Source organism: Penaeus monodon, chromosome 13, assembly GCF_015228065.2.
Source record: "Penaeus monodon isolate SGIC_2016 chromosome 13, NSTDA_Pmon_1, whole genome shotgun sequence".
NCBI lineage: Eukaryota > Metazoa > Arthropoda > Malacostraca > Decapoda > Penaeidae > Penaeus > Penaeus monodon.
The window spans coordinates 14,189,238-14,192,867 of NC_051398.1; the positions used below are offsets into that span (position 1 = coordinate 14,189,238).

Below are 3,630 nucleotides of genomic sequence, written 5' to 3' on the forward strand. Positions count from 1 at the left end.
ATGTTACGTAAATCTAAGGAATGTTGATGGAACCTCATAAATCACTAAAGCTCGTCTAAGTAGTCCAGAATCTTCATTATGGGAATTCTGAATGTCAAAGTTCATGACGACGCCCTTCTATGTTTCCACAGGAATAAAAGTCTACTCTTGATCTTGGCCTCGTATGCTGTGTCCGTGGGCCCGGCGCTGGCCTGGGTCTCGGTCCTCAACTACTCCCTGCTGCCGTTGGGCATCCACCAGGTACTCAAGATGGGAATCTTGATAAGTGCTTGATATATGTATATATATATATATATATATATATATATATATATATATATATATATATATATGTATGTATATATATATATATATATATATATATATATATATATATATATGTATGTATATATATATATATATATATATATATATATATATATATATATATATATATTTGTGTATATGAGTGTGTGTAAAGTGGCACTCATTAACCATACAATAACAGATAGGAAGATAGATATTAATAGACAGACATACAGATATAGAGATACAGAAATATATCTAGATACATACATAGATACAGACCTAGATATGAATATGAAAAAACAGAGAACTGTAAATTCGACCTGTCCCCGCCCGTGCCTTCCAGGACGAGGCCATGTGGGTGGGCGTGGCGGCCGTCGTGAGCTCCAGCGTGAGCCCCGTCTTCGCCGGCCGCTTCAACGACCGCTTCCCCCGCCAGGTGAGGACGACCCTCATCTGCCTCATGTTGCTCGCGGCGTTCTCCTTCTACTGGTTCCTCCTCCTGTCCTATGGCGTCCTGCCCGTCACAAAATGTGCGTTGAGGAGGGTGAAGGACACTCTGTGTTTGCATATATTTGATTTACCGTTTTCTTCTAAGCAGCTCGTGCGCCAAAGAAGCGATTTCATCCACCTCTTTTCTGTGTGAAGGATAATGTCATTAGAGCTGTACCAAATACTATTTTCGATTGTGTTATGACTAAATCTTTATTTAGTGAATCAGTTCACTCAATTTTTTTTTTCAGTGTGTCTATTAGTATTATCCTCACATTTTTTCCCATTAGAGCAACATCTTTAAGTAGGATTAAGTAACACGTTTTTTCATTTTCCTGCCTGATAAAAACTTTAAGCACCATACTGCCTACTATCAGTTTCAGTGACATGATAATACTGTACTACTGTCGATACTGCATGCTACACAAGCACCTTATAATACCTAGTCATCAATTAAACGTATTTTTATCCAGGGCAAGTGTACGTATCCGTGTCTGTGGGGATGGCTTCCGGAATGGCGTCAATCCCGCTGTACTACGAGCTGGGTGTGGATCTCTCGTACCCTGTGCCCGAGATCCTGGTGTCTGGTCTGATCACAGCGTCGGATAATATTTCCAGTTCACTCTTCCTTCTCATTTTCTTGATTCCCAATGTCGGTGAGTGTTGGTTGGCCTGCTTGCGCCGTAACATCTCAGAATCTCAGTCGAATGATATGATGTTTCATAATAGCATATATGTTTTGTCTATGTCTATATTTAGCTATCTATCCGTCAGTCCCTCTGCCTAACTACATATCTACCTATCTGTCTATCCATCTATCTGTCTATCTGTCTGTCTGTCTGTCTGTCTGTCTGTCTGTCTGTCTGTCTGTCTTTCTATCTATCTATCTATCTATCTATCTGCCTGCCATTTATGATTACCTCCTCTCTTCCAGGTTACGAGTGGATAACATACACGCTTGTGCTCTCGTGTTCGCTACCTGTCCTCCTGATGCTGATAGTCAAGGTCGAACACAACAGATCGGATATTGACCGTTCAGAGTGAAACGTGTATAGAAACGGATTAAAATGGTCGCTTACTTGTGATGACTTTGCTCATTTTTATCTTTCGTTATTTTTTTCGTATTCTTTTTTCGCAATTCATCTCTCGCGGTCCGGTAGGTATGTAAATTTCTGGAGGAGGCGAATATATATTTAAAGACATGGCGTCCTCCTGTATCGTCTTTCTCCTCAGGTTCCTCTATGCATTTCACGAGTAACTTAGACTAACTTAGGTAAATTGTATTTCTGTGATAAATAGTGACGACTTCTGTAAGTACTTGCTTGTAAGTACTTGCTTATCATATACATTCATCCTCGTGTCGGAGTTTCTACATGAAAGAATTTTAAGAAAACATAATTTAAAAATTTATGCATGTGTTGATATACCGTTATTATCTGTTTGTAAAGGCACTGATTTCCATAGTGTATAACTGTATATAATTTGGACTTCTGAGAAGGCGTTTCCGTTGTCTATGGATTATAAAAATTCCATTGTAAATAAAAATTAAAATCACATCATGTTTTTAGAACTTTGGCAGTACTGGTGATTATTGTATTATTAAAGTTATTATTATTATTATTGTTGTTGTTGTTGTTATCATTATTATTATTATTATTATTGTTATCATCATAATCATTTAAATGGTCGCTTCTTGTGATGACTTTTCTCATTCTTTCATTATTTTTTTCGTATTTTTTCGCGGCTCATTATTATTATGATTATGATTATGATTATGATTTGATAATGATAATGATAATGATAATGATAATGATCATGATCATGATCATGATCATGGTCATGGTCATGGTCATGGTCATGGTCATGGTCATGGTCATGGTCATGGTCATGGTCATGATCATGATCATGATCATGATTATGATTATGATTATGATTATGATTATGATTGATTATGATTATTATGATTATTATGATTATTATTATCGTTATCATTATCATTATCATTGTCACTGTCATTGTCATTATCAATCATTATCAATCATTATCATAATAATAATAATAATAATAATAATAATAATAATAATAATAATAATAATAATAATAATAATAATAATAATAATAATAATAATAATAATAATGATAATTATTATTATTATTATTATTATTATTATTATTATTATTATTATTATTATATACCAATAATGTTGATTTTCAATACGATATATTTTTCTTACTATTATTATTGTTATTGCATGATTGTTGATGATAATGATAATGGTGATGATAATTGTAATGATACCATTATTAATGGAGATGAAATTATATTTATAACAACTGTTGACTGTTATTTTAGTATTGATATTATCATTTTCATAATATTATTGTTATTTTGTTAATACTATTATTTTGTTACTATCATTATTTATTTTTATTATTGTTATTGTTTTTAGTTTGTTATGATTATTTTCATTATTTTGTTTTATAGTTATTTTTATAATTGTTTTGTTAATATCATTTTGTCATTACTATCATTATTATTGTTGTTGTTGTTATATCATCATCGTCATCGTCATCGTCATCGTCATCGTCATCGTCATCGTCATCGTCATCGTCATCGTCATCGTCATCATCATCATCATCATCATCATCATCATCATCATCATCATCATCATCATCATCATCATCATCATCATCAATAATATCATCATCAATATAATCATCATCATCATCATCATTAATATCAACATCATCAGTATCATCATCATTAATATCATCATCATTAATATCATCATCATAAATATCATCATCCTCATCCTCATCATATCATTATCATTATCCCATTATCAATCATTA

The 3,630-nt window shown here is 33.0% G+C and overlaps 1 protein-coding gene across 1 annotated transcript in view; it reads left to right on the top strand.

The window, feature by feature from the left end:
• The window catches only part of LOC119579878 (solute carrier family 49 member 4 homolog), a 4,567-nt gene extending 2,708 nt beyond the window's left edge, over positions 1-1,859 (top strand). The window contains exons 6-9 of the mRNA XM_037927730.1: positions 132-240; positions 632-818; positions 1,251-1,433; positions 1,712-1,859. Coding sequence (XP_037783658.1) covers positions 132-240; positions 632-818; positions 1,251-1,433; positions 1,712-1,821 — 589 coding nt within the window. The 3' untranslated portion in view covers positions 1,822-1,859. The remainder of the gene's footprint in view (positions 1-131; positions 241-631; positions 819-1,250; positions 1,434-1,711) is intronic.
• The last annotated feature ends 1,771 nt before the right edge of the window (positions 1,860-3,630 follow it).